Source organism: Verruconis gallopava (assembly GCF_000836295.1).
Source record: "Verruconis gallopava strain CBS 43764 unplaced genomic scaffold supercont1.6, whole genome shotgun sequence".
Taxonomy (NCBI): domain Eukaryota; kingdom Fungi; phylum Ascomycota; class Dothideomycetes; order Venturiales; family Sympoventuriaceae; genus Verruconis; species Verruconis gallopava.
In genome coordinates this window covers 54,845-82,055 of record NW_015622142.1, presented here as the reverse complement: position 1 = coordinate 82,055, position 27,211 = coordinate 54,845, and the positions used below count along the sequence as shown (strand labels likewise).

The 27,211-nt window shown below is 49.2% G+C and overlaps 11 protein-coding genes across 12 annotated transcripts; 4 read left to right on the top strand and 7 right to left on the bottom strand.

Moving 5' to 3' along the window:
* Nucleotides 1-287: 287 nt before the first annotated feature.
* Nucleotides 288-1,810, bottom strand: PV09_02316 (uncharacterized protein; the record flags this gene model as incomplete). Its single annotated transcript, XM_016355334.1, has 5 exons — nucleotides 288-596; nucleotides 679-764; nucleotides 829-893; nucleotides 1,192-1,318; nucleotides 1,591-1,810. 5 exons carry the CDS (start codon nucleotides 1,808-1,810, stop codon nucleotides 288-290), a joined length of 807 nt encoding a protein of 268 aa, XP_016216470.1.
* Nucleotides 1,811-3,742: 1,932 nt separating this feature from the next.
* On the top strand, nucleotides 3,743-8,310 carry PV09_02314 (uncharacterized protein). Its single transcript, XM_016355332.1, has 5 exons — nucleotides 3,743-4,668; nucleotides 5,022-5,262; nucleotides 5,561-5,668; nucleotides 5,727-5,861; nucleotides 6,034-8,310. Exon 5 carries the CDS (start codon nucleotides 6,055-6,057, stop codon nucleotides 7,561-7,563), a length of 1,509 nt encoding a protein of 502 aa, XP_016216468.1. The 5' UTR covers nucleotides 3,743-4,668; nucleotides 5,022-5,262; nucleotides 5,561-5,668; nucleotides 5,727-5,861; nucleotides 6,034-6,054; the 3' UTR covers nucleotides 7,564-8,310.
* Nucleotides 3,927-4,265, bottom strand: PV09_02315 (uncharacterized protein; the record flags this gene model as incomplete). The annotated part of the gene is made up of 1 exon (XM_016355333.1): nucleotides 3,927-4,265. The coding sequence occupies one exon, from the start codon at nucleotides 4,263-4,265 to the stop codon at nucleotides 3,927-3,929; it is 339 nt and encodes a 112-aa protein (XP_016216469.1).
* Nucleotides 8,075-9,642, bottom strand: PV09_02313. 2 transcript variants are annotated; one of them, XM_016355331.1, is made up of 4 exons: nucleotides 9,119-9,642; nucleotides 8,992-9,026; nucleotides 8,725-8,839; nucleotides 8,075-8,594 (listed from the first exon to the last, which is right to left on the bottom strand). In XM_016355331.1, the coding sequence occupies exons 1-4, from the start codon at nucleotides 9,169-9,171 to the stop codon at nucleotides 8,495-8,497; spliced, it is 303 nt and encodes a 100-aa protein (XP_016216467.1). In that variant the 5' UTR covers nucleotides 9,172-9,642; the 3' UTR covers nucleotides 8,075-8,494. The 2 variants fall into 2 exon arrangements, with proteins under 2 accessions (XP_016216467.1, XP_016216466.1); XM_016355330.1 differs by having other exon boundaries at nucleotides 8,992-9,642.
* A 234-nt stretch (nucleotides 9,643-9,876) lies between these two features.
* On the bottom strand, nucleotides 9,877-12,169 carry PV09_02312 (GTP-binding protein YchF). Its single transcript, XM_016355329.1, has 5 exons — nucleotides 11,678-12,169; nucleotides 11,542-11,613; nucleotides 11,011-11,496; nucleotides 10,422-10,803; nucleotides 9,877-10,368 (listed from the first exon to the last, which is right to left on the bottom strand). Exons 1-5 carry the CDS (start codon nucleotides 11,750-11,752, stop codon nucleotides 10,199-10,201), a joined length of 1,185 nt encoding a protein of 394 aa, XP_016216465.1. The 5' UTR covers nucleotides 11,753-12,169; the 3' UTR covers nucleotides 9,877-10,198.
* A 1,578-nt stretch (nucleotides 12,170-13,747) lies between these two features.
* Nucleotides 13,748-15,562, top strand: PV09_02311 (uncharacterized protein; the record flags this gene model as incomplete). Its single annotated transcript, XM_016355328.1, has 1 exon — nucleotides 13,748-15,562. The coding sequence occupies one exon, from the start codon at nucleotides 13,748-13,750 to the stop codon at nucleotides 15,560-15,562; it is 1,815 nt and encodes a 604-aa protein (XP_016216464.1).
* Nucleotides 15,563-16,334: 772 nt separating this feature from the next.
* On the top strand, nucleotides 16,335-18,085 carry PV09_02310 (uncharacterized protein; the record flags this gene model as incomplete). The annotated part of the gene is made up of 3 exons (XM_016355327.1): nucleotides 16,335-17,704; nucleotides 17,755-17,899; nucleotides 17,951-18,085. The coding sequence occupies 3 exons, from the start codon at nucleotides 16,335-16,337 to the stop codon at nucleotides 17,984-17,986; spliced, it is 1,551 nt and encodes a 516-aa protein (XP_016216463.1). The 3' UTR covers nucleotides 17,987-18,085.
* On the bottom strand, nucleotides 17,764-19,223 carry PV09_02309 (uncharacterized protein). The gene has a single exon (XM_016355326.1). The coding sequence runs from the start codon at nucleotides 19,054-19,056 to the stop codon at nucleotides 18,130-18,132; it is 927 nt and encodes a 308-aa protein (XP_016216462.1). The 5' UTR covers nucleotides 19,057-19,223; the 3' UTR covers nucleotides 17,764-18,129.
* A 740-nt stretch (nucleotides 19,224-19,963) lies between these two features.
* On the bottom strand, nucleotides 19,964-21,255 carry PV09_02308 (uncharacterized protein). The gene is made up of 2 exons (XM_016355325.1): nucleotides 21,081-21,255; nucleotides 19,964-21,021 (listed from the first exon to the last, which is right to left on the bottom strand). The coding sequence occupies exons 1-2, from the start codon at nucleotides 21,241-21,243 to the stop codon at nucleotides 20,135-20,137; spliced, it is 1,050 nt and encodes a 349-aa protein (XP_016216461.1). The 5' UTR covers nucleotides 21,244-21,255; the 3' UTR covers nucleotides 19,964-20,134.
* A 1,250-nt stretch (nucleotides 21,256-22,505) lies between these two features.
* On the top strand, nucleotides 22,506-24,151 carry PV09_02307 (uncharacterized protein). Its single transcript, XM_016355324.1, has one exon. The coding sequence runs from the start codon at nucleotides 22,750-22,752 to the stop codon at nucleotides 23,947-23,949; it is 1,200 nt and encodes a 399-aa protein (XP_016216460.1). The 5' UTR covers nucleotides 22,506-22,749; the 3' UTR covers nucleotides 23,950-24,151.
* PV09_02306 (uncharacterized protein) lies at nucleotides 24,039-26,115 on the bottom strand. The gene is made up of 2 exons (XM_016355323.1): nucleotides 25,337-26,115; nucleotides 24,039-25,289 (listed from the first exon to the last, which is right to left on the bottom strand). Exons 1-2 carry the CDS (start codon nucleotides 25,903-25,905, stop codon nucleotides 24,203-24,205), a joined length of 1,656 nt encoding a protein of 551 aa, XP_016216459.1. The 5' UTR covers nucleotides 25,906-26,115; the 3' UTR covers nucleotides 24,039-24,202.
* Nucleotides 26,116-27,211: the final 1,096 nt, after the last annotated feature.

Genomic DNA, 27,211 nt, shown 5'->3' with positions numbered 1-27,211 from the left:
TCCTCCTTCCAAGATTGGCGGAAGACCATGGACATGTCTGTAACTATGGCAGGTTCTTTCAAACAAAGATGTCCATTTTTCGCGTACTGCGGCTAGGAATAAACGTTGTGGTCGCGACTCGGCCCGCTGAGCCTTGTACCTCCGCGACGACGAAAGCTTGGTAGCGAAGTGAGAAATGGGGAATGCCTTGACTTGACGGCATGATTTGGTATACCCATACAAAAAGATTGGGACCGTGAATCGCATCGTGTGGCTCGCGTACGTGGCCAATAACGTCAAGCGACAGCCTAGCTCCTCATCCACGCGGCGACACGATTGCCTCCGACTTGCGCTGCAAATCGGAGGCCTGTCGATCCCATGGGAAAATATGAGACTAGGTACCAAATGAGGGCAACGGTCTGGACAATAGCTGCGATAAGAGTGAGGAAAGTGGAATGAAGCTGAACAAAGGTCACGTCACGCGGACGTGGTACAACATTAGCCTGAGATCTTTTGGGCGGAGAGGTTAAGGAATCGCGCATGCAGCGGAGTATGAGACCATGATTGCACGGCTTTGGGGTTGTTGCCGGGGGGTGTGGGGTAGGCTTGAGATTTCCCTGTCGAGTAGACACGCTTGCGAGGGTCTTGATATATTTGACAGGGATCGTGGATTATACGCAAAGGCGAGATTGGACTTACCCCAACTGAGAAGTAGAGCGTTAGTGCTATCGATCCAAAGTACGCTGCTGTAAAGGGAAGACGAGGCCCCGATAGCAGATGCTGCACTACGGGCATATTAGCAGGTCGTTGCCGCATCGGGGTGCGCATGCAAGGATCAGGAGGTCATACCGTACGCTATAGGTCCCATCATTACGGCGAAGGAAGCAAGGAATAGCACAGATCCCATTGTCCACCTGAGAAAGGCACACACCATGGTCAGCATCAATAACATTTCATTGTCGATTTAGTTCGAAGAAAGACGTCATGAAAACAGGCGGAGGTTAGAGCAATGGCTGCTTCGCGCTAGCAACAAGATTTCGTCCATACAGGCTGCCAGGGCAAGACATGAGGAAATGGCTCATGATCGCAGTGGGCCTGCAGAATGTCTTGGACGGAACATGGCTGCGCCGTGCACTGACACTACCGTCCAAAAAGCAGGAGTTGCGCTCAGTCCCGTGTGCGAGAGCTCGCCTGTGAGAAGATAGCACTTACAGAACGACAAATTTGCGTGGCTTCAAGATGAAGACGGGCGTGAACATCAGTCCAAAGGCAACAACGAACATGACCAATGCGGCGAGGACGAGGCCGCCGAAGAGGAGCAATCGATCCCATCGACTCACTAAGCCACAGCGACGCGGGTCAGTTTTCCGGCCAAAATAATGATTTGCGTCGGATGAGCCTCTCGGACTCCAGGCAGGAGGCTCATGCGTGATTCAGCGTGGGATGCAGGAACTCGTGTCTAAGGCCATGGTGCAGATGACACCCATTTCTACCGTGCAGCTGATGCCGGTGACTACATAGAGTGGTAGATGGGGAAAGTTTGACAATGAGCAGAAAGTAGAGTGGGAAAAAGCAGGGCGAAGGTGGAGATTCCATTGGGGGTGTACGTACGAGCAAACCAACCCTCCTCTTCCTCTCGCCGCGTGGGAGCTGGGAGAGGGGCTCCAGGATTCGTCTCAGTCGTAGGCAAGCGGACATAGCCACCCTGTCCAAACGGGTTCAACGATTGAAGCCTGCCCAGTATTGGCGTGGCCGAGGACGTGTTGACGGGCTCGTCTCGTCTGCTCCATCCCAGCGTGCCCAGCGAGTCTCTGAAATTTGCTGACGCCATGGTTTCGTGAACCGGATTCCTTTTTGAAAAAGGAGAGACGGATTTTTTTTGGGGCGGGGCGGCGCGTTGGAGAGGCGTGTGCAATCGAGAGCGTCGTGGTAGTGTTATTAGCACAGTAGCTATGCTGTCGCCTTCGCAGGCCTCGCAGGCTTCGTAGGCAACTGGACCAGGCGTGGATCAAGGAAAGGACGCTATGCTAGGTTGAACCCAGTAGGAAACGGGTTCCGGTGTAGCCTGGACGGACCGGATGCGGCCGAAATGCTGAGGCAAGGGCGATGGAAGAGGCAGGCCAGGTAGGAGGGTTGGACGGTGGGAGGGTAGGAGGTTACGAGGGTAGGAGGGTAGGCAGCTAGGGGATAGGAGGACAGGACGGTGGGGGAGAGAGCGCGAGATGGAGATGGAGATCGCGAGAGTGAGAAAGGATGGCAGACTCGACGGCGGAGGCAGGCGTGCTTGCTGCGGACGCGTATAGGGCGGTCCGGATCTGATGATGGTGTGGTCTCAGTCTGGGGAGTGCAGCATGCACGGCGGCTGCTTGCAGATGATCTACGAAGTCTCAGAGGACAAATGGCGCCCAGCTGAGGGTCTAAGACAAACGGCTGAGGTTGGAAGTGGCTTGTGATTCGAGATGGAGGGCCAGGAACATGGGCGAGCAATGGAAGGAGAGGCTGTTGCGACGCTCGGAGACGGGATGCGCAATGCCGCCAGAGGAGAGAATCGAGGCCACGATCGGCGGGAGACGATGCTTTGATCCCGGCGCGACGGCAGAGAGACACGCCGCGCGCGCAGCGACAAGTATGAGGTCAAGAGGCGGCGGGACGACTCTTTTTTTGTGGGACAGGAAAAGGCAAAGGGACGGCGCTGTGGTTGTGGATGTGGCTGATTGTCGATTGCATGTTGCGCGCTGCAGGCGGCCTTTTCGCATGACGGACGGGAGCCCGGGCAGGGATGGCGCGGTAGGGAAAGACCCTGCCCAATGGTTGCACAGGAGAAGCAGCGAGGAGGAAGAGAGGAGGAGGCGAGACAGAGGGACACTCCGGCGCCACGCGCTGAGGGCCGGCCGTCGTCGTCTGGCTCGTCCACGGCGCGTTCGTCAGTCATTCCGTCGTCTCGCAGTCACGGCTCAGCAGGTCACCCAGCCCGCACAGGCAGTCGTGGGGAGCGCAGCCGTTGGCTGAGCTGTTGGCTTCTGTAGGACGGCCGTGGTGGGAGCTGATGCCCGCTGCCCCATCTCGCTGGCCCCGTCTCGATTTCCACTCCACCCCTCCACCCGTCGCCCACCACCCCCCGTCGCCGAGGAGGTGAAGAGGCGATGGTTCGGATATGGCTGGGCCGTGCAAAAATAACGGAACTTCCTTGAGTCAGAGAGGCGAGACACTGTGCGACTGGAGACAGCCCCGAGATGTGCGTGTGCCGTGCAACCCACACCCACCCCTCCCCTCCTCCCCCCCCCCCGTCTCAGAGAGATGACCTCAACCATCACCGCCAGCCAGGAAAAGCATTCTTTGGAGGGAGAGGCGTACGGTGTAGTCAGCCTGGCAGCGTACATAAGAAAGTCAGAAGCCCAGCCCAAAGCGAAGCGCCTAGTGTACTTCCTCCTTACCTCAGTTCTCACACGCAGCCCTCCATTCCTGGCGCTGCCCTCATCCGGCCCCTGCTGCTTTTGCGCCGCGCATTGCTGCGTACGGTATTTTCAGTCTTTGCCGCCACATCCCATACCGAAAAGTCACGGTCGGCCCTGCAAGCTCGAGTGGTGCATCGCTTCGTGTGGCCGCCTTTCAGCACAACCCTCCTCGTCCGTCAGCGGCTGGTCGCCCACACCCACTGCCGTTCCGTGCTGGTCCCGACCGACTTGAACTGACCAAGTCGACCGGCCTGCTGTCGCGCGGAGACATCGGCTTGTTCTGCATCGCCGCGTCCTGGAGCGGCCCAGACTGCGTGCCCAGCTGTCGCCGTATGTACGCGGCCTCGTCCGCTCTACCTCGCTCAGCATTGCCGTGCTCCAGCTTCTCTGCGCTCCAGACCGCCCGCTCGCGCCGCCGCTGCTCGCACACGCGTCCGCGCACTCATCACACCGACCCGCCGTCCGCCGGCTGCTGTTCGCGGCCAGACTGCGCTAAAGTCTGCCTTCTCCGGCCGACTGCCCGCCAGGCCTTTGGAGCTTGGTCGCTTTAGGAAGCCCACGATCCTGCTGCTCGGCCGCTGTGATTGGCGAGCCTCGTTCTGCTGTCCGCGTCGGGTCCACCGCCTGGACGTCTTGCTTCCCCTTGGCCAGGCCTCTCGTCGCTGCTGCTCCTTCCTCTCTGACTCCTTCATCCTCGCCCGCCGTCCTCTCGTCTCCTCCAGCGACGCAAGCGCCGTCTTCGAGCGACTTCCGATCCTCCGGCCCTAACCTGGCTGCTGTCCCGAGCCTTGCGCCGCGCCGCACAGCCAGTCCCTGCGCTAGGATCGACATCGCTGCCACTCGCTGTTAGCGGGTAAAATTTGTGTGAACAGCACAAGTTACACAGAATCAACCCCGCGCTCCAAACCTCCAACAACCTCCTTAACCGCCGAACACAATCGCAACGCTCGTCGCCGCCCGCTTCCATCCTCGCGTCCGCACGTTGCGACTTGTCTACTTTCCAGCTCGACGACATTGCTGCCGCACACGTCCGCCCATCTGGCCTGTCCGAACTCGCAGTGTCCCCCCCTCCGCCCCTCCGTGGTTCCCTTAACCCCCTTCAGAAGCGTTTGTCCATTGCCGCGAACAGGCTCAACGCAAACACCCGTGCTTAGAAGTGTCGAATCCAATCAAACAACGTCGTCAACGAATTCGGCGTCCCTCGCCTGGCCTCTTTTCTCTGTTGACCTTCAAGGTGAGTATCTTTTCTTACGTTCTTAGCACCCGGCCCTATCGTCCTCGCACAGACAAGACTTGATCTGCCACACCCACTCTCACACATCGGTTTTCTTACGATACCTTGGCGAGGCTGCGCGCAGATGTGCACAGGCAGAGAAAGGCGCTCGCTTCAATTTGCAGCGCACAAATGCCTTGTTCGCCGTCGGGCAAATGCTTAATTGGTTCTGCGACTTCGTCGGACTCGCCGGCGGCTGCTGCGCCCTCGTTGGCAAACTAGCTCGTCCTGCGAATGGACGTCCGACACCTTCCACCCCACAATATTGAAGAACACAGTCTGTGCAGAAACACCTACTGACAATAGAATTGTAGTCTACGAGCATCTTGCCGCAGATTTTTTTTTTTCGCTGAGCCATCAATCCTTCTCCTCGAACATTTCGCTGAGCGCCACCTTGTTCTTCACGGCCAAGATCACCCACAGAGCAAAAATAGCGTATCAGAGGCAGATTTGCTATCGGACACGCGTGCTTTCACCGGCGTATATCGCGAAGGCTTGGCACCCTTTATCTCGAGATTTATACTTCGCTTGTCGTGCAAGTGCTGCACAAACTTGGTAGGTGACCAATTTTCCACATGTCTCATGCGCAACCCCAGCATGGTAGCTGTTACGGTGTTACCCAGCGACTTCTTGGAGCACACAATCTATTGCCTCGTCCTTGCAATATCTGCAGACTCCTCTCACTAAGGTGATGCATGGCAATAACTATGTTCTTTGACAAAGTTTAAGGCCAGCAACACCAGTCTCTTCAAAGACTTACCTACGTCTCCCGTACATCGCTATGCCCACTTGTAATCTATCCGATATGAATTTGCCTTCCTAACTAGACGACCAGCTGACAGACCAGGTAAAGCCTCAGGTTGCAGAGGGACTTGCTCAGTACATGTCACAATTGCCAAACAACCGTCATTCGCAATACAAAAGGCCAACGTAGCCTTTGTCTGGAATACCCATCCAAATTGTAAGCGCAAAAAACGTGGGACTTCTCTTCGCCACCGATGTGGCTGATCTTTTTGCAGATCTGCAGTCACAACGGGGACTGACCTTTCGAGTCCTCCTTGTTTGGCTCTTGTCGTTCTCCAAGATAGGTGAGCCGCAACGGACGAAAAATCTCTTTGAATATCGATCAGTCCTAAATCCTAGCTCGTGTTGTTGTAAGTTTCTCGGTCTTCTTTGTTACTAGTCGCTTTCCGGTTGTAGCCGCCGCATGTCATGGGCTCTTTGTCTACTTAAGTACCAACGTCATGGTTTCAGGTTGATCATCTCTTTCAACGTTGCTGCAGTGTCAGTCCGCAATCAAAAACACCGTGTTAACTTGTCATACAGGCCGTGAACCATCACATCGTGATGACGGGATCACCATCCACCTACATTAAGGAGGAGAATGATGAATTTTCATTCAACCCTCACCAATATTCCGCCGCCAATAATGGCAGATTCTTGAATCAACAATACAATCAGTTCACGACATCTGCCGGGGACATGTCTGGAGTAAACCCGACGGAGCTCACCATGAGCAACATGAACAATTTCGGCCAGATGTCAAACAGCTTCATGGGAGGCGGTAATTCAGGAATCGATGATGAGGACTTGCTCGCCCTCGGAAATCTGGATGATCAGAAGCATTTTCAAATGAATGGTTACAACCAAGGACAGCAGAGCCAGAATTTTTTCCCTAATGCACAAGGGTATACGCCTGACAACAACCCAATCGCAAGCCCGTTTTTAAACCAGCAAGGCGACTTCTTCAGCCAGTATTCGAATTCTCATGGCCAACAATTTGGCGGCATGCAGCGAAGGCCAATGGGCTCAATGGATCGACACCCGTCTGATTCTGCTCGAAGCCCAATGACACCGAGCGCAAGCATGAGAATAGGCAGCATCGGCACTCCGGACTCCAATCATTTGCAATACCAGGTTCCACTCAACCAACATCTAAACCAGCACGCAAAGATGCAATCGGCCTCGTGGAATCCCAATGGCAACTCAGGCAGCGCGGGCTCAGGGTGGGGCGAGTCGCCAATTTCTTCCCCACTTGCTGATCACTTTCACACCAACATGAATGAGGTCCTAGCAGGCAGAGCTGGTGCTTCTCTTCCCACAAAGGTTGAGAATGGGATGCACAGCAACTACCAAACCCAGGAGGCCAAAAAGAAGCGGAGGCGTGAGTCGCACAACGCTGTTGAAAGGCGTCGCCGGGACAATATCAACGAGCGCATACACGATCTTTCAAGACTGGTCCCTTCTCATCGCCTAGAAGATGAGAAAATCCGAAAGCACCTCAGCAATAATGGCCCCTTGTCGCCAACCCTCGGCGCATCTGGCATTTCCCCCCCTGCTGCTACATCACTACTGGCAGGCGGTTCGGGGCGACGCGCTGCAGGTAACATCACCCAAGGACTCCCTCTCGAGGAGAAAGACAAAGGACCAAATAAAGGCGACATACTGAACGGTGCCGTCAGCTGGACGCGCGACATGATGTGGCAGCTCTACCAAAATTACAAGAATGAAGAGAAACTACGTGCCCATCTGGAATCGCATGGGCTGCAATGGCCTCTGACTGAGACGGAAGAACAGAAACGAATGAAGACTGAGCTAATTGCTGCTGTCGAGAAGAACGGTGTTGACAATTTCTCTTATTCACGTGGACCAGGCAGCGGTCTTCGCGTCCCAGGTCATACCACCATTGACGGCCAGCCCCTCAACGGCACCAACGGTACCAACGGCCAGCAATCAAGCGTGAGCCCTGCTAGCGCCAATGGCCAGAATTTCAATTGGGTCAACGACTCTAATCAGCGAGATTCCTTTAGCCTCAAGGAAGAAGATGAGTCTGGCTTTGGCATGGAGATGGGTTGAGTTAATCTTCCTTTCTGCTCACGAAATTTGCCTCACGACTCGCGGCTAGTAATTTGATACCCACACGCTTTCCTTCCCAGCACAACATAACAGCTCTAGAGTAGACCAGATTCTTCTTTTTTCCCTACACCAAATCAGGATCTGCTGATACCTAAGAGCTCGTAAGCCTGCACAATCTCCACTTTTTTTTTGAGATCACAGATGGCATTTCTCAGTATCGATACCATTGGCTGGAGTTTTTCTTTTAGGGACACGAGGGGTTTCGGGATGTTGTTGGGTCGGCGTCTTAATATTCCCCTACACTATTCCGTTCATTTGATTGCCATTATTACATCTTCAGGGAGTTTTCCACCGGGCATGCACTTGTTCTTCTTTGTGTTTTTGGCACCACTTACATCATCTTGCACGCCGAAGAGGGGAGAATGTGGGCATGCATTTGGAAGCAATGGGCGCCTGATCATTTTGGACACAGCAATATTGATTTACCACCACGATAACGATGATGACCACGAGAATGACCAGAGACGGCCCATGGAAAGATAGCGGACTCGGATGTGCATGTTGCTTCGATGTAGTCTTTTCTTTTTTTTTTTTGTCACTTGCACACTCATATTTAAACCCCTCTATATTTAGGCTGTCATGACAGGATGATGCGATCATATAGTCTCGTCGCTTCGACAGACGATGCTTAGTTATGATCATGACAGCCAGGATGGCAATCAATATACTTCCTTCATACAATCACAACTCCTGAAATTGACATTTCTATCTTGTGACCGACGTAGGACGTTGAAGAGGCCGTACCGCTGCTGTCGACTTTGGGTACAGCTCAGTCTTCAGATTCTGGCTGATGGCTGGCGAGAACCGCATGCCGTACCCAAATACAAGGTGCCGTCTCGCTGGCCATACAGCACCAAGTTTGCAGTATATCTCATCTCTTATCTGCCCCGTCCTGGCCATTGATGTTGCCTGCCAAACTCTTCTCTTCTGCAAAACCCAGGTTCTTCATCTCGTCCGGCGCCATCAGGTTCCTAAACCAAGGGGCGAGACAAGGTTAGCAAATGTGGACAAAACTGCCGTACGGCGAATCGACGCCTTGCCATCCCTTCTTTTTGGCAACTTGGACCGGATCAATGGCCCCGGGAGGGGGGGAAGGCTCACCTGTCCATCCGGCATTGAAGGTAGGCCTTCGCCTGCTGTCGACATTCGGGGCTGTTGGTCCCCCGGTACGAGCGCAGACAGCGGAGGTACAGCGTCATCACGTCCTTGCATTCACCTGCGGCAAAACCAAAAAGAAAAAAGATCAGCTCGGGCGTGCCCTCTCCAAAGCGGTCGGCGCGGCTCGCGCGGAAGAAGCGGAAACGAGCCCCCCAGGCGTCGCCATGCGCGCGCGCTGCCTTTCGACCGCCGTGACGTGAGCGTACGTACCGTCGTGGTCGAGCGGGAACGATCCTCGCTCCGGTCTGCGTGCGCGCGGCGCGACGCGCCCTCCCACGTTAGCAATCTCCTCGTGCACACTACGCATGGCCGTTCCGGCTGGGGCGGGCGGGCGTACGGAATGGGCTTCTGGATCTTCTGCTGCCCGCCAGGGCTGCCGAATGTACTCATCGTGTCTTTCCCCGACGGCGGGTGTTTGATCTTTGCCGATGGCGACACCCAGATCGAAAGTTGAGGTTGAGTAACAAAACGCAGAAAAAAGCCGAGTGGCGCCACCCGAGCACAGCAGGGGTCACCTTCCCCTTGGGCGGTGGGAAAGTACTTCACCAGGTCGAAGTAGATGCGTGAGAAAAAGAAAATAAAATAAAATAAGAAATTAAGAAGCAAAGCACATGAATTTCCAGAACATGTGAGCTGAAAGTCTTCAGGAAACGATCCTGTTCAGTGTCACGAATCTACGAGACAACAGAAATCCAGCTCACGGCGCTCTGCTTTGTGCACTCACTGCTCGTTCTCAGACACGGATCACCCTCCCGTGACTCGACGGCAAGATCTGGGTCGGACGTGGAGAGTTCAAACAAAAGAAAGAAAAAGAAAGAGAGAGAAAAAAAAAAACAAAAAGAAAAAGAAAAGAAAAGAAATGTCAAAAATGGCTCTCCTCCCCTTGTTCTTGGAAGGCGGAGCGAGCCGTTGCAGAAGCATCGTCACCTGCTCGTTCACGCTTATTTCACCCTTGCGCAAACCACTCTTTGTACTTCTCACAAAGACGACGTCGTTCATGTGCCAGATTTGTCAAAGGACGCATGTCTCACAGTGTTGATGCATGATCTGTGCTCACATTGACAGAAGATCCCACGGTCGGAGAATTAATGGTTCGATATGTTGTACTAGGGCTGATCATATGCTGTGCGGTGGTCGCACGGTGCGTACCTCTAATGGGACGACACATCATTGTCTAGACTGTTCGATGGTAGACTTTGTTAAGGATATCTTGCTTTTAGTATCGACTTGAGTGTCTACAAACAGGACCTCGTAACCTTGCGAGACCTTCATTTATCGTCGTACTCTAGAGCAGCGCATTCAAACATTTGCGATCCCTCAGATTCAACTACTTCCCTTGAACTGCATCTGCGATAGATAGAAAGGGAGCATTGAAGCGAGGACGAGCGCGTAATACATATAGAACTAACACAATGCTTTAATTTTTGGCTGCGCCGGCCTTGAAGAGCATGATGTCGCCGTCTTCCACAATATAGTCCTTGCCTTTGGTCATGACCTTGCCTTTAGCTCTCACCGCCGCTTCGTCACCCTCCTCCTTCAGGACGTTGAAGTTGTACACAATAGCCTGGATGAATGTCTTTTCGAAGTCTAAAAGTCCCAAATCAGTTTGGTTCAAAGAGTGAGGATTGAAACACGCTTACCTCCGTGAATCACACCTGCGGCTTGAGGCGCCTTGGTGTTTGCTCTAATAGTCCATTGCCGCACTTCGTCCGAGCCAGTGGTAAAAAAGCTTATCAGATTAAGCGCTTTGCGCATGGTCACAATGACCTTAGGTAGTGCAGATGTCGCACCGACCTTCTTGCACTCCTCTTCAACCTCAGCTTCAGTTGCGAACCTTGTCAGCCGCTCTTCAAAGGAAACCGAGATCGGGATGACAGGATCATTCGGTGCATGTGTCTTGATCCATTCGACGACCTTTGGAAGATGCTTGTTCTTTTTCCGGATGTAGTCCTTCTCACTCAAGTTGATGAGGAATACGACCGGCTTTGCTGTGAGAAGGAAAAGTGGATTGATTGCTTCCACCTGGCTTCCATCAGTATCCTGTTGCAAACTCATTTGAAAAGTAGCATAGCAGAACAGATGTAGAACATTCAGACAGGGACATCTTCTCATTATTGCCTCTAGCGTTGAATTTAGACGAGGCATTCGAAGAGCTGGGATTATTCGAGCAATAGCTCTTTGTCATCATTTTGGGTAAATGCATTGGGTAGAACAGAAGAAAATGCTCACCTCCTTAGGCGACCAGTCGCCGTTCCGCACGTCCTTGCCATCCTTCAACCATTGCAACACTTTTTCAATGGTTGCTTGCTCTTCCCTGAGCTTTTTCATTTCAAGAGACTGGCCACCACGTTTGGTCTGCTTCGCAAGGTTCTCATATGCCTTTTCTACGAATTCAATGTCCTTGATGCGTAGCTCTTCGCTGATGATGTCCAGATCTCTAACTGGGTCAACATCACCTTCTACGTGAATAATCTCGGCGTCGTCAAAGCATCGAACAACCTGAAAGATGGCATCTACGGCACGAATGTGGGATAAGAAAGCATTGCCCAGGCCAGCACCGGTCGAGGCTCCGCGCGTCAGCCCGGCGATATCATACACGGTTAGGTTGGCTGGTACTTCAGACTTCGGTTTATAATGATTGCAAAGCCAGTCGTACCGCTCGTCTGGAACAATGACGCGTGCCTCTTCAGGGTCAATCGTGGCGTACGGGAAATTCTGAAGGTAGTTAGAACTTGATCTGTGAATGCGCAGAGAACTTACAGCCGGGTTGCCGAGCGTAGACTTAGTTATAGCCTGGAAGAGTGTTGATTTGCCTACGTTTGCAAGGCCGACCTTGAATGACAGATTAGCGCCGAGTTCATGGCTATACACATGGTTTCACAGGCTGCCTACTCACGATACCACTCTTCAAGTTATTACCTGGTCTTCCGAGAAGTACCTTCTCTTGCTTTACCTCCTTCTTTGGCGGCATCTTCCTCTTGCTTTTCGCGTAGAACCTTACGGATGATATGCAGTAGAGTGGGGTGAAAAGGCTGCTGCAGTGAGCAGACGCAGACACGAGGACAAATGCAGAGCCTGCTGCGACTGGGCGAAACTTGGGTATCGATGAAGAGAAGAGAGGAATGGCTGGTCGCAGAGGCGGAATGGTTAAGAAGTAGTCGAAAGAGGCGACAAGGAATGTGCCGCCTCCAATGAGCTAATTTAAAAGGCAAAAAAGATTGAAAGTGGGATAACTTAGCTGTAAGCTTGACCCTTCAGCGCAGGAATTTTTCTGAGGTGTAGCGGCACGTGACTTGCACAGGCCTCTGAGAAACAACGGCAGCCAGACAGCGAAAGGCGTCCCCGGTTCTGACATCCAGTAGGAGACGCAAACAGATATCTGTTTGCGTCCTCTACACTCTCTGGCCGGTGCTAAACAGTATCGAATGGCTTTGTCTCATTGGCGAACGCCCGCACCCTGGAGATTCTTTTTGACCTAGCCAGTCGAACGCCAGGTCTCACAAAGCCCCTTTGCTCAAGGCGCCCACTGATTGTCTTCTCCATGGATTTCGGCACACTACATCCCCTGCCATGTAGACTGGCATGACTTCGTTCCTACTGCTATCCTTTATAAGGAGCACGGGATGACCTATCTTTGAAGTACTCTTCGCATATTTTGCCTCCCCTTTTACTTGTCAGACCCCATTCCGTCACTTGGGTTGGAAACAGCTTTCGACAACTATTCGTCGACGCTCACACGAAACTTCGCCATCTTCCGGCAATACCAGTCACTTGTGTACGAAAGCAGTAAATAGTTCTGCAGCTCCTTATCACTGTGAACAGCCGTACACTCGTATTCACTAGCAGCTCCGCTTGTCTGTATATGCTGTGTTTCGTCTGTATAGAATATATAAAATTGCAATTATGCACTTCGTCAAACTCTATAAACACGAAATCTTAACTTTCGATGCCCCATCACATCGTCATAACCATTTGAATTTAGTGGACTCGCACAAATTGATTACCACAACTGGAACCCAATTGTACAGCGGCCAATATTACGAAATTCATTTTCTTTTATTCTATTCTCTCCCTGTTAGTTATAATTGCTTCATTTTCGATGCAAAAACGACGACAGTCAAGTAATATGGTCAAGCGGCACGGCAAGAAGTATCACTCAGACGATACCATCATGCTAAGTATTGACTCCAGCCTTCCACGCCGCCCAAGTTCACAAAAGACCAGAGATACTGTGCAAGACAGCGGCCACGCCACCATCATGATTGGAAATGATCCAAGCTTTGATTCCGGACCTCCATTAAATGCTCCCTCGAAGACTAGAACAGTCCGGAACTCCTCTAGCACTAGAACGAGTGTATATGATCGATTTAAATCTCACGGGCTTGCAAGAAAACGGCTGGGTGGCCAATCCAACCACTTCTCCGACGCCAACAAGAGCCTCACAAATCTGGCTGTAGTCAATAGATCAAGTTATATCTGGAAGAGGAATACCAATGACTTCCACGAGCAAGCAAATGCTCGCAGACGCTCAAAAATCACAAACACGAAGTTCACTGACCGAGATTTAGAGAAATTTTTCCTCCATCTCCCTGCAGATAGGAGGTTGAGAAAGAAGATTCATCACGCAAGTCATCAGGCAGCGGTTCAGGGTTTTGAATCCAAGTCAACAAGTAAACCATTATCTTCCATTCTCTCCTTCAACCCAACTGCAGTTAGTCCGGTGGATAGCAATACTCCCAGAAGTCTCAATGTTCATAATTCTTCTCAGCTTATGGAAATTGACCCTGAAGATGTGCTGATGGAAGATTCTGAAAAATTGTGTACATCATCAATGGTTGAAAATGATAATTTAATCCAAACCATCGACTCTAGACTCCCTTCAACAGAATTACGCCTTCAGAAAAAGTCGTTCTTCCAACCACTCGATAAGGAGATAGACAAAGAACCAGCTTTCACGCTTGTGACCATGGGCTCAGTTGCTGAGAGAAGCGAGGATGGCCCACAACTTGATAGATTGAACCCTTTTCTGCAAAACGATGATCATGATGAGGAAGAAAGATCAAACTCTCTAGAAGCAGTTCGAGATCTTTTACGCGACCTAAAGTCAAAATATGACATTAAGGTTGATCCTAGTGGAAATCTCTCTCGGCTTCGCAGCTATACAAAGAAGAGCATGCGGCTTGAAGATCAGTGCAAGATCATGCACATGGAAGCCCAAAGGCTTGGAGACGAGCTCTCTATTTCCAAATATCTTCTTTATTCTGAGCAAGACAAAACTAAGACCCTCAGCTCTAGGATTGAGACCCTGGTTACTGCTTTAGACCAGCTCCGGGAAGAGAATTTAAAATTAAAGTTGCAGAATGTCGAATTAGAGGCTTTATATTTGGCAAAGAGTGAGGAAAACGAAGGATTTTGGAATGACTTAGTTGACTGCACTGCAGAGCTGGAGAGCCTTTACGACAAAGAAACTCGTAACCTGAAAGCTCGGATCAAAGAGCTGGAAACGAATGCGGTGGGCACCAGTTTTTTAATTAAAGCTTCATCAAGCGCCATGCTTCCTACTACTCAAGGCCAAAAGGAGCGTAATGATGCTGTGTTTAAGAGCACTGTCCAAGACCGAAAAGTCTCTCTTTCCAGCTCTGTTGCCATGAACACAGAGTTCAGAGATGGACACACATCATCTGGCCCTGATTCTCGACTTCTTTTCAGTGATTCTCCTGGTTCCAACGCCTCATTATCGCCAAAAAGCTTAATATCTGACCACAATGACAATTTTGGTACTATTCAGGAAAATGACCAAGCGAAAGAGACAAAAATAGCGTGCAAATACGCCAAAGCTAACGTTTGTTACCCCAATCACGTTATCATCAGACAAAAGAATGTTACCACGACTCAAGAATCTGAAAGAAATAAAACTAACTTGCTTGAATCATTGGCGTCAGACACGTCCTCAGAGCCTCGGAAAGGAGATCTTGTCCACCCCTCCCAAGCACATCCTACAACATCGCCACAGGTCGCCAGCAAGTACATCAACTATTTCAGGAATTCGACATCTTCAATAGAAATCCCACCGATGGAATCTATTTTCAATCCTCAGTCTTCACTCTCTTCGGCGAGCCTCTCGACATCTCATATCCCTTTCGTGGCACCGTCATTAAAGAAGCGAAAAGTTTGTAATGAAGACAAGTTCGACGTCAAACGAGCTCGCGTCTATGAAAGTGATACTCGAAGCATTTCCAAACCCCATGTCCAATTTGAAACCACTCTGATACTACATAAACCCTTGAAAGCAAGTAAGATGGTTCGATCGCGACGGCAGGCTCTATCGAGGCCGGAAAAACTGAAATCACCCAGAGTTATTCCAGAATTTGGTGAGCTGCTTGCACTTCCTCAAAGCTTGAATGAAGGCCACCTGGTGGCTGATAACAGCTCCAATGAAGAACTCAATATGAAAAAGTCACAGCTAAATACGAAACCCGTGACAAATCGCAAGTTGTCTGTAGAACAAGCCTTTAATACTGATACTCGGAATCAAAATGGGCTACTGTATCAAGTAAGCGTTTCTTCGTTCGAAAGGAGCCAGAGAGACATAAATCTTGAATATTTGAAAGAGGCAGCGAGTCCTTCAAACCGACAAAGCAGACTCGAGGTTATGCTAATCGTCCTAAGGGCAATGGCAGCCCTAATGCAACGAATACTGAATAGGTTTGCAGGTCGATTTGGCGAGATTTCTAAAAGCCTTGTGGTTCCATTTCATAAAATCGCCCCAAAGGCTCGGTAATTTTAGTATCAGCTGCCAACTGTTGCTGCCGACCAGCCCAGACTTTCTCCGAGGTGAACAAAGAGATCATTGGTAGACAGAATCAGAAAGCCTCCCAACTTAGAGCATAGCGTCGCAAGCTGCACTATTACTGCAACATCCCACGAAACAAAAGTGGCAACTTGAGGATGCTGTCGAGACATAGCGTCGGTGCCTACTACTGGGGAGAAAAAGAAGAACTTTGGTTGGTAGTATGTCTCACGACTGTTCGACCAATTAGTTCATTTCTAATTGATACCGAGGTTTTACAATAGTAGATCCAGTCGAAGACATCGTCCAACGACCAAAGAACAGTTGGTTGCTGGACAAAGACCAGAACCAGACAGATAGGTAGTGGGATATCTTCGCTAATGATCATGCTATTCAATAAGACACGTCCCAATGAAGCCCAAACACTCAGACCAAGATGTTGCATTGAACGAGCTCAACCGCATGATACAAAATAGCTATTAAATGTTGCAAAGGATCATGAAATTAAGCCTGAGACGAAATCTGACCCATACAGACGTATTTAACATTGAAATCTCGACAAAACTTTTGGGCAATTGTGGTTCAGACTTTTCATCTTGAGGTATAGGCTAATACCCCGCATGAACGCTTGCTAGCTCGAAATGGTAACTATTTCCTTCAGTACTTATCAACCTTTCTACATCCTCAAACCTCAGCTGAAACTCGTAAAATATGCGATCTTTGTCTGTCTCTCAGTATCAATGAGAAAAATTCGAGTTGAAGCATGGTGCCTAATATATCTACCATTGCGGCCATTGGAATTCTGTGTGTTTTTATTTTTAAATTCCTCATCTTACCATTGTTTTTATGTCCTTTAAGTCGCATTCCTGGTCCGAAGATATACGCGCTTACAAAGTGGCGTCTTGCGTACGAGGACTGGAAGGGCACACGAACTCGTACGATTTTGAGACTGCATCAAAAACATGGGCCAGTTGTCCGAGTTGGTCCGCAAGAAGTATCGTTCAGTAGTCTTTCTGCTTTGCGTACCATATATGGCGCTGGGAGCGGCTTTGAGCGGACATCTTTCTACGATATGTTCGACGTCTACGGCACGAAAAATTTGTTTACATTTCACTCCGTCAAACAGCATGCAGACAGAAAAAAGCTTCTGGCTTATGCGTATTCCAAATCAGTCATGGTGAAGGGACGGAATGCCTCCATTGTGCAGAGCAAGGTACGAGATTATTTGAACTTCATTGAGACTGATCGAGCCCGTGCAGAAGAGATTTTCTCAGGTCTGCATTATTTCTCCATAGATACCATCACAGAGTTTCTTTACGGAGACTTTGGAAAGACTGAATGTATGAGAGGAAATGAGATACACAGAGCTCTCTTGAACGACATCATGGACTTGTCCCGAAGGAAACTTTCATGGTATGCGGTGCACCTGCCCACTTATACAAGGTGGCTGTATTCTCGTACAGGAATACCGCAAAGCTTAGCTCGATGCCTGTACCCCATGGCAAAGCCGACTACCTATACGGGCATTCGAGAACATGCCTTAAACGCTTGGAGATGCTTCAGAGCAGCACCAGAGGCAACAAAAATAAAGCAAGATACAATCATCAGCAAGTTGTGGCTGCATCACAAAAGTCAGAAAGCAGAAGGCTTGAGTGATCTCGATATTGCATCAGAATGTGCGGATCACTTATTGGCAGGTATCGACACAACCGCAGACGCGCTTATGTTCCTGATCTGGGCACTTTCCCGCCCACAAAACCAAGAGTTTCAACGTAAGCTACAGGAGGAGGTTCGGAGAGTGAGAGATTCTAAAAATGAAATGCTCGATGTTCACGAATGTGACAAACTTCCTTACCTGAATGCGGTGATTATGGAAACTTTGAGGCTATATGCACCGTTGCCTGCTTCTGAGCCACGGTCTCACCCTCAGGATGTTACAATTGATGGTTTCAGGATACCAAGATCAACAGTCGTCAGTGTTGCACCTTTCACCTTGCACAGAAATCCAGAGGTGTTCGTTAATCCTCTGATATTTGATCCAACACGCTGGCTTGGCCAAAAAGGAAACTTGCAAGAACTGAAGAAATGGTTTTGGGCCTTCTCAAGTGGGGGGAGGATGTGCATTGGAATGCAGTGAGTTCGTATCGAATGCTTTGTTGCGCTACTAATGAACCTGTTTGAAGTCTCGCAATGGCAGAGATGAGCACGCTCGTTGCTGCGATTTATGCTAGATACTCAACTACATTAAGAAAAAGCATGTTCAACGTTGCCCCGGGTGTGACCAGTCGCTTCGAAGTCTTTCATGACGACTTAATGGAAAGGATCTCTGTACGTTCAATAAAGTATTCATGCAAGGACCGCCTGACAGTGTACTCGTAGGAACATGAATGTCACATTCATTTCAGGAAGCTTTGAGGTGACTGCTTCATAACCTTCGACTGGCCTTTTATCAAGAAATAAATAGTTTTCAGCAGTTCATCCACCATCGAACGCCATGCAATGCACTATAGCAACGTCATCATATCATTTTCTTCTTGCATTGTTGCCGTCCCAAAACTTCATTGATATCCCATCATGCCCACAGCAATTCCAACGCCTAGTTTTGCTGCATAGCCCAGCCCCGTACATCTTGCGGCAACTGCTCCGTTAACTGTTGCAGTCGCAGTGCCGAAGTTTCCACACGCTTCCACAACAAGCCCATAGCAAGCGGTCGCGCTCAGACTCGCGCAAACGCTACTAGCAAAATCTGGAGCATACGTCGTCGACGCCACACTGGCGGTAATCGTTGTCCCTCCGCCACCGGAAACGCTCACAGTCACGCCATGAGCACCAGCAGCGCCAACAAGGTAAGAAGAGCAAGAAGAGAAGTCGGCGTGGCAGGTTGTATACGCAGAAGAACAGGCGGCTGCGTTGGCGTAAGTTGTAGGTATGTATGGGTACGGGTAATAAGGGTTGCTCACATATGAGCGGGAGCTATCCGACGATTGCTGCGAGCCCGTCGATGCCGTTCCTGAGGGACCAACAAATACAATGCCGCCGCTCGTCGTACTCGTCAGGCCATTTTCACTTGGTGACGCTGTTACAATCGTACTTTCGCTCACTGTGATCGTGGCGCCTGTTCCCGTGGTTGTAGCTCCAACTACCACTCCCCCACCAGTGCTTGTTACCGGCTTTATTGTGCCAGTGCAAGCTGCCTGAGTTGGACAACATGCCACATTCCCATTGCTGTCCTGTTGGCAAACCTGGCTTGTCTTGCAGCAAAGACCAGCCGCGCCGAGTGTAGCGCAATTCGAGTAGCCCGTTGCGCAACCACTGCCTTGGCGTTTGGCAAATCTAAGCTCGAAATCAGGGGAAATTGTAGTGTTGTCAAAGTGATATTGCTCTTCCAGCAAAGGCGGGGAAAACGGTAAAACTGCTATGTTAGCATGAGCAGCGAGCGCGGATCTTGAGAGCAGGAATAGTGGGAGGAGAAGCGCGTTCCACATTATTGATGATCTGGCTAGGTTCGTGAGTGGTGATGGATGAGGTGAAAGCTTCAATTGATAAGGAAGGAGAATCTAAACGCCCATCAAATCATGCTCAGAGAATCATGTCATGAGATACAAAAAGATCATGAGATCAAGTCAATGAAAAATCTCAATTGTGTTGTTCGGTCGAGCATCGAATGTTGAACATCACGATGCGTCTGTGCGCATTGCGGAGGGCAACGAACGCCACAACGTCCCAGCCGCATCCTAAACAAGCCGCATCAGGCTGAGTACTCGGCGTCCTGCAGGTCCAAGGTTGAGAGAAGAAAAAAAGGCGCCATACGATTGCTTTGCATCGCCCTCGCAGGTTTTGTTCACAGGCGACACAAACATGGTGAAGATCCACCCCTACTCCGCGCCTTCACTATCAGCAAGATGTTCGGTGCCGCGATTACAATTAACCATGATTTACAATAAGCCTTGCAGATCCGACCATCTACAGCTAGCTTTCTCGTTGATTTGCAAAGCAGAAGCAAACAAAAATGCCTTACAGATATAGAACTGTGCAGAAAGCGGCTTCTCATTTGGGGCGACCTAAGTCCTAAACAAAAGTCTGAGATGGGATTAACTGTACAACGACGGGGTGCATCTAATTTTGGTCAAAGCATGTATGTTATTGCGCAGATGTAACTTTCAAATCATTCCAGTAATCAGTCAACCTGAGCTGCCGACCGCGGCTAAGATGCACATTAGCATGGACGTCATAGATTTCGGCGACAAATTTGGTTGAAAAAAAAAGAGGGCTAAGATATAGCAGAGCGCTGAAGTTGAAAATGAATCCAATGCTGAAGAGCGATTGGGGAATCATCTCCGGCTCCAATTGTTGTTTTCAAGTGCTCAAGAACAGAGGCAAGCTTTGCCTTGCGCGTCGTGAGTTGAAATGTTGAATCATAGGTCAAAAAAAAATTAACGGATTGTCCTAGATAACGGCATGCTCTCAAAGCACCAATTTCCGATGAACAACATATCGCAAATCAGGCACAAAAATTTCCAAGTCTTCCCTCTCAAGAAAAATTATATGCTTATGTTCACTTTTTCAAACCAGAAAAGTGGGTATTTCATCGGCATTTACGGACGCCTTCCTGTTAGGCTCCTTTTCATCTCCCTTCACGTTTGAGCCCACTTGTGCAACTATCTTTGGGTTTGAAGAAAGCCGATCTCGTCTCGGGAGTATGTTATATATCTCGTCACGGGAAGATTTCTCACTGTCATTCAAGGTAGAGGAATGAGTACTGGAAATCTGAGCATGGGACACCTTTCTTGTTTGATTACTGGTGCGCGCTTTGATGTTCTGCATTTTCAGCTCCGCGAGATTTTCAGGAGAGCTTACTCCATGCATATCCGGTCCACGAAATGAAGATGCATCGATATCGTCGTTGTCGTACTCGGAAGAAATATTGTCCTGGGTCTTGATTTGGCTCTCCTCGCATTGTGAACTACGCAAAGATGTACGTGAACGAATCTTCATTGGCGATAGTTTGCCCTGGGTAAGTCCTTTAGCTGCGCGCGAAGTTGATCTTGCACAAAGTATCTTTTTGGGCGCTGCTGATCTGTCTTTTTGACTCATAAGTCTAGCAAGTCTCGGATCTCGAAGCCATGGGTCGTCTTCATCGTCGGAGACTTCTATAGTAGTTCGACCCTTAGCTCGATCTGAATTATGAACTAACCTCTTCGTGCTTTCAAAATTTGACCAAGTCCTTCCGGCCTCTGGTTGGATGATAGTCTGTACAGTGCTTTCATTCCTATATCGTGCAAGCTGCTTCTGTCGTTGGTATTCTGCGTGGTGTAGATGTCTTGTGAACAAAATAGCGGAACTCCAGAGCTCATCTTCAACTAGTCTCCATCCGTCGTCAGCGTCGGCACCATCTATCATAAACTCCTCCTCTGGCGGTGCGGGAGGAGGTGAGCTCGAATCATTGCTATCTGATGTTGAAGTATTAGCTGACACAGTCTAATCGCGCGAAGCTCTGTTCAGGATATACCTATTGTCCTCCTCGCAATCTTCGCTGTTCGGATTATCTCAGTATCCAAGATAGCCTTTTGATCTGATATGGCTCGGCGTCCCCGCTTCTTAGGTATCGCATTTTCACTGCCCTCTTTAGCTGGTTTTGATGCGCCAGCTAGCCATGGAAGGCCACGCGGCATTGCGAAATGGAGTCATATTGGCTGGTTCTACTGGTTTCGAAGGTGATTTTCCGAGGCGGGACTAGCGGGGATGACTCGTGAAACTACCAGGTCAGTTCTCCGCATCATATTTCTCGATTTACAACGTAAGATCCCAGTGGAAAGTATTTGCACTCTGGGCAGTGATTCAGTCATCGGAGGCTGATGTTCCTTCGTAGAAAGGCTCTTCGACTTTAACAGGAAAAATTCAGTCTTCTAACGGCTTGACCAGTGCACTTTGCTTTGTTCTCATCATGGTTGGCATCTCGCTTTGTCTTACTCTAGGTACCTAAGATCTCTTTCCTGGTCTCTATTATGAAGCACAACTTACAGGTGGGTCTTATTCTGACTTGCCACTTGAAGGTTACGTGCGCGATGGCTGAGATCTATGATGTTTCCGAGAATGTTTCAAACTGCGCCACTACGCCATTCGCCACCTGTATTGAGCTCAAGCATGATAATAACGATTACATTGTCAGTCTAGCGTCTGGTAATCTGCAGAGATGGCACGAAGCGATCTTTTTAGAAGGAAGACCTTGGTCAGAAGCTAAAAACCAACGTATGTGTCTCGATATGCGAAGACTACTCTGCAGCGTAGGAAAAGCAAAGCGAACGCTCCACTGCTTGCCTTTTGGTGAACAAATGAGATAAAATTGCTTTCCTCAAAAACTGATGAGCTGTGCCTCGCTCTGTTTCGCGTGCTTGCGGCTCTGCAGAGCACACGTTCTATGACACACCTGTTTCACCGAAATGATTGGCTGTGAGTCCTCGCATCCAAGACAACGTTCGCGACACTTGAAACTTCACAAGACTACAGGCAAACCTAAGTAATAGGTGCCCAGCTAATCACATAGCCACATGCTTAGAAACCCCTTACAACCTGAAGTCATCATATTGAAGTGGTCAGAGACACTCAAGCGCGGTCTCTCCACGACCAGGGACGATGGTTATCCGGGCGGTCATCGCCACTTCTCAACCACTGCCTCTCCTTTTTCACATGGAGACAGAATTTTTTTTTCTTCCGGATGTTCGCCACTAGTGTCGCAGGAATAGTGATGCCGAGCCGTTGACATCTTATTGTTGAGCTGGGGTTGCATTATGCTGTTGCCTTACCCCTAGCTATAAGGTTTTGTCCAAACGATATTGACTATCTCGATTTTGAGCCTGTGACTGCCGCTTGTGTCGAAGTACTTATTGAAGGAGCGTAGGCAGTTGTTAACATAGATTTTCAATTGCATTCCATTCTTCTATTGTCCAGGTGAATGAGTTTACTTCTTGAAGTCTCGGAACATCTTGAAAGTGACAGCATTCGTCTTCTTTTCACTCCCTAGCTTCGTGACTACATTCTTTGACGAACTATTTATACTATTTGAGAAGCTGGGCTTCTTCAATTCTATCATTAAGAACTAGAGCATCAAACCATTCGACAGCTAGCCGCGATCGCATTGCGCATTATCAAACTACAAAGTGTCGAATTCAGAAATCATCATGAAAACATTCAACCACTTACCAGTCATTGCAGTTCTCGTTACGTCTGCATCCGCACATATCAGTATGAGTCAACCGGTACCATACGACAGCAATAAAAGCCCTCCAACCACGAGTCCCCTCGACGCTAGTGGTGCAAATTATCCATGCCAAGGAACTCAAGGGAGCTTCTCCGCTACATCTTCAAATACTGCAGCGGTGGGATCCACATTTAAGATGTCTTTCTCAGGGACTGCTGTGCACAATGGAGGCTCATGTCAAGTCTCGCTTACGACAGATGGAGCATCAGCCCTTAATCCAAACACGAAGTTCAAAGTCATATATTCCATGCTAGGCGGGTGTCCCGGTTTGAATGGCGCAACAGTGTCCTACGACGTTCCTGTTCCATCAGAAGTTCCTGCTGGTGACTATACTCTGGCTTGGACATGGTTCAATAACATCGGCAATCGTGAGATGTACATGAACTGTGCTCCAATGACCATCACCGGTGGTAGTGGTACAAACGAAACTTTTGATGCTCTCCCCGACATGGCTGTGTACAACATTGCATCCAAAAACAGTTGCAAAACTGTTGAGACTTTTGATGTCGATTTCCCTAACCCCGGAAAATACACAACTAAGGGTGCGAGCTTCAAACCTCAGGCTCCGACTTGTGACGGTACGGACCTTGGAACAGGCTCAGGCGGATCTGGATCTAGTAATACTACCTCAGGAACGACTGGCGGTTCGAGCGGCTCAAATGGCAGTGCTACTTCATCTGCAAATAATGGTCAGTACACTGGCATCGGTGCAGGAGGCTCGCAGGGAAGTGCTACGTCTTCGGCGACGCCGTCTGCAAGCAGCGGTCCAAACTCAGGGAGCTCCCCACAAGTACAGGCACCTGGTGCAGCATCGTCATCTGCAACTACTACCGCATCTGTCGTTCAGTCTTCCGCGGCCGCAGCAACCACGGCCGCAGGTGGCACGAACGGCACATTCAGTTCTCCATCTCCATCTACAGGCTCCAGTACTTCTTCTGGCACAGCTTGTTCGCAAGATGGGGTGATGATTTGCTCGGCTGATGGCTCACAATTTGGTCTGTGCAATCATGGTTCAGCCATCATGATGCCAGTTGCTGCTGGCACCAAGTGTGTAAATGGCGCAATCCAAAAAAGGAGGCGGGATATCCCTGTTAAGATTCCATTCCCATTCAAAGGCTGATAGACTTCTGCTGTGATTTAAGCGACTGCTCTCTCTTACGATGATAAAATCACAAAGCAGAACTTTGGGTCATAGGATAAATGAAGTCCCTTATGTATTCTCTCAAAAAATAAACTGGCAAGCATAAGTGGCGTTTCAGGTAGCATATACACGTCGAAGCCGCTATAGCATTGGCTCGAGGGGATTTCCAGAGACAGGTTCTGAAGGCAGTTTACCGAAAGAATACGATATCAAACTCAAAATCTTGCTGCATTTACGTAGCTCTTGCTTTCTGTTCTTCGTTCAATCTTGCCTCAAAGCGATTTAGTTCATTGTTCGCCTCTATTATGGCTTGGCGCGCACCTTCCCATTTCTTCCTGCTACCGGGTCGTCCGTCAAAAAGCCTCGCTGTGTGTATGCTATCAACTCCTGTCATGAGTAGATTGCAGAATTCTCTATCTTTCCACCAAAATTTCCATCCAGCCAAGCCGTAACCAAGCTTTTCGCTTACTTGCGTACCAGCAGCTTTATGTAGGAATCCAATGAAGGGGCCCCTATCGAGACATTGTGCAGCAGCCTGCAATGAAATTGGTTGAGGTGCTCGAGTGGCCAAACCGTTAACGAAATTGTGCGACTGTGCTATTTGATGATTCATGGTAGCAAGGTCCGGTAATTGATAACGGCCAGCGAATACTTGCGCTATGCCCATAGATGCCAGATCACCAAGCTCACATATTCCTGCGACAGTATGCCAGAATGACAGATATGCTAAAGAGTCTGGATATTCCGGATGATAGATCTTGTGATACAAAGACGGGAGTTCCAGCTTCCCTCGACGCTCAACAGGTCTCGTTAAGGCTGAGTCGATGTTGTAACCTGTACAATATATAATTATGTCGACTCGGACTCTTTGACCATCTTGCAGCTCGATCATACCATCTTCAAGCACGCGTTGTATACCAGGCACAAATTTGACAGCATCAGCTTCTAGCAATGGTATAATACTATCAGAAACCATTGGAGGCGTGAAATAGATGGATGGAGCTGTTTCAGGGTTTAATCCCCACTCTGGTCTAAGTCGGTCCTTCCAAGCACTGGAAACCATTTTTTTCATGAGACGTTCGGATATAGAGGCCATGTATGCAGGTGCAAGTGAATTTGCAGCACGCATTATAGTATCTATGCGCCTGGTCATCATAACATCGATTGGCCTATTTTGGTAGATCCTCGGCACAACTGTAACGCCTCTACGGTGTGACAACAACACACTTTTTGCCGTGCCAGCCAGCTCGGATGCGATATCTCCGGCGGAATTGGACGATCCTACAATGAGCACAGCTTGGCCTCTGAAGGATTCCTTACTATGACGAATTAAAAGAAATATAAAAGATAGCCGGCGTTCACTAACCTTTTGAATTCAGAGGCATGTAAGGTCTTCCCCGTAAAGCTTTCTGTCCCTTCTATTTGTGGCACGAGAGGACTATGATGCTGGCCTGTTGCAATGATAATTTTGTCGTAAAGTTCAGTACGTGACTCGCCAAGTCGTGGGCAGAGCGTGTTAAGAATCCACTTCTGGTTTTCCCCATCGCGTTGCAACTGCGTTACTTTCCAGCCAAAGCGTACGTACTTGAGTAGGCCAAAATGTTGCGCATACTGCTCCAGGTAGAAAGCGGTCTCCTCCTGGTTTAAAAACATTGGTATGTCACCCTCACGACCACCTCGCTTCCAAGCATCCGAAACAGGAAAATCGCTATAATGGTTTCGAATCCTGCTAGTGTTCTGCGCAGTGTTGGGAAGAGCGGTGATTTCGCTCTTGTCTTCTGTGTACGCCCACTTCCCTCCAATGCAATTTCTGGTCTCTAAAAGCTCGACGTCAAAGAGCTGTTCATCTGGACCATTTAGCTCAAGAAGATTCTTCAACGCGGCCAGACCTTGAGGTCCACCACCAACCACGCAAACACGAAATGGCTTTAACATGATACCAAAGTAAAGGCTTCTTTTTAATCCTCGCTCAATAGGAACTCGAGGCCAGTGTCAAAATAGCAAGCATTGGGAGGCGCTCAGCGAAGGTGTGAAGTACGAACTGTCCCAGTGGCGGAGCATGTAGAATATCAAATCCTCACGAGAACGAATTGAGAGAGGAAAATGTCCTTAGATATTCTGCAATTGCTTGTCGCAAGTGTCAGTACCCCGTCATTACACAGACCAGCTGCATGTAAGATGGGTGGCGTTACCTTTAAACGAAGCTGACAAGACGCTGCCGGAATAGGTCTAGCCCCAACCAGCAATTGGAAATTTTCTCCTCTTGTTACTCCGTGATCTACCTTCCTCTCTGACTTGCGTTAGAGCATTCAAGCTTGTTGCAGCGCCTCGGTCTACGGTGCTGCAGGCATCCATGACAGAGCGAAAGATGGTCTTTGACCCTTGATTGACTTGAATGTTATGTGCTGCAACCTTAACGTTGATCACAGAAGTAGGGACGAGCATTTCTTGCAAACGTGGTGATGCTCTCTTCAATAGATCCAACGCTTCGGTAGGTATCTATCAATTCTCGCCATTCTTTTCAAATAGCCAATGATGAACGACCGTTCTGATTCTGCAATGCGGCAGGTTTCTTCCCTACGGTAGAAGCCGACGACGACCAAAATCTACACTTGATCTGAAATGATCCTCATTTTTGCACTCCAATTCTGATTTGATTCCTAACACTTAGCTGACTTCTTCAGTAGACGAATTCTGCTTTCTTCTCTTTGACGAGAAAAAAAAATCATATTCGCTACAATTTCGCTAAACACGTAATATTTCTCTCGCTCTAACTACCCAAGCAATGAGATTCACTATGCAGGACACAGCACTCAAATCATTTATTTAACCTGTCGCTTGGTGCACTAGGCGAGCTTCAAGTCCCTGACTGGGTTCTGCGAATGTAAAATCGAATTCAAACGACCTACTCGGTCTGCGCCAGACCATTGTGATTTTGTCTTCCCGCTCAACTATTTTCTTTTCGGTATCGGCCATTTCATACTCTTTTATGTCACTCCACCGCGATGCAAGGTCTCATAATTTAGTCAAGAAATTCTCGTAAAGGTCTTCATGGGGAGTTCTGTCCATCTCAACGGCTGCATTTTCCTGTTCACCGAAACTCATTGTTTTTCTCGTTCCGGCTTAACACTCTGATATTCCCTTCTGCCTTTCTAAGATGTATATCATAGAACAGAAGCTTCGTACATCAGCGTGCACAACTCCGCCACAAGAATGGGCATGTTCTAAATTCTGTATAGAC